The 1,232-nt window shown below is 50.3% G+C and overlaps 1 protein-coding gene across 1 annotated transcript; it reads right to left on the bottom strand.

The window, feature by feature from the left end:
* Positions 1 to 509: 509 nt before the first annotated feature.
* On the bottom strand, positions 510 to 908 carry PIRT (phosphoinositide-interacting regulator of transient receptor potential channels). Its single transcript, XM_010157279.1, has one exon. The coding sequence runs from the start codon at positions 906 to 908 to the stop codon at positions 510 to 512; it is 399 nt and encodes a 132-aa protein (XP_010155581.1).
* Between the last annotated feature and the right edge of the window lie 324 nt (positions 909 to 1,232).

The following is a 1,232-nucleotide window of genomic DNA, read 5'->3' as shown; positions in this document are numbered from 1 at the left end:
TTGTCCGTTCTGGTGGCCTCCTCCGATACAGGGTGGTCTGGCACTACATTGTCCTGCTTCTCCTCTCCACTGACTCTTGCTGAACCACGTCTGGCATCTCAGTTTCTACGTGCGAGCTGCAGTTTGCAGTCAGCAATGATCAGAGCTGGCTTTACTCACAGTCAGTACTGGTTGGCAACTCTCTGCTGACATCTCTTGCAGAAGCTACTGGGTGGAGCCAAGATACTCGGAAGCTTTTCTTTACCCTATATGATGTTGGCTTGCTCGCTGGACAGGAGGACGATGCGGAGAGCTCAGACCTGCCCTGCTGGGCTCAGCTGTAAAATTCAGCACTCTTTTTCTGGGATTATTGAATGGAATACAAGTTCATTTTCACACTGGAGACTGCTGAAAGAACTTACTGGGAGGAAATCCTCTAGGAGAGTACAAGAACATGTTTCTTTTTATGGCTAACGAACACAGGTGGGTAGAGGGTGGGGAAGCCTTCTTGGGAAGGTGCTGGGCTGTCCTCAGCGGTTAAAGAAGAAGGACTTGAGGCTCTGCAGAAACTGTGACTTCTGTCTCTGCTTCTGCTTCTTGCGGATGATGGGGATCCAGACAAGGCCACAAACAAGGAGCATCAGTCCCAAGGACAGGAAGGCTGGGCCGCACATTTTGTAAACATTTTTGTTCTTGATTTGGATGCAAGACAGGCTGGTGATGACCATCCCAAAGAGGAAGACAGCTGCCCCAACAGACACAACAATGACAGGCTTGTGGTATATGTCCCACTTGCTTCTCGGTGTGCTGGTCCAGACAGACTCACTCCGGGAGCTGATGCAGAGACTGCTGCCTGTGTTACTGGTCAGCAGCTCCTTGGACTGTGGAGACTTTTCACTCCCATCAGGGCTCTTAGGGGGAATTTCCATGGTGACAGGATCTGAGGAGGAGACCTGAGATGGACAAAAGAGAAAGAGCATAGCAGGGCTAGTGATGGATTGGGTGCTTTCCATTTGGTCATTAATCAGTGCCAAGACAAATGAAAGTGGAGAAGACATTGTGGGTTACTGCAGGGAGAGAAGAGCATCACACCTATGAGGCCAGTGAAATGTAGGAATAATCAACAGGGTCTTGCAGTTAGGCTGGACTGGGGATGCCTGCAGAGTCCCACTGTCCATCCATGGACAGCAAGACTCCTGGCAGTTCCTGTCCTTGCCCTGAGACCTTCCATCTTACTAGTTTCCAGCTCCTAC

The sequence above is a fragment of the Eurypyga helias genome, unplaced genomic scaffold, assembly GCF_000690775.1.
Source record: "Eurypyga helias isolate BGI_N326 unplaced genomic scaffold, ASM69077v1 scaffold39748, whole genome shotgun sequence".
Lineage (NCBI taxonomy): Eukaryota > Metazoa > Chordata > Aves > Eurypygiformes > Eurypygidae > Eurypyga > Eurypyga helias.
Note: the sequence above shows the minus strand (reverse complement) of the source record. Positions and strands in the feature narration are given on the sequence as shown.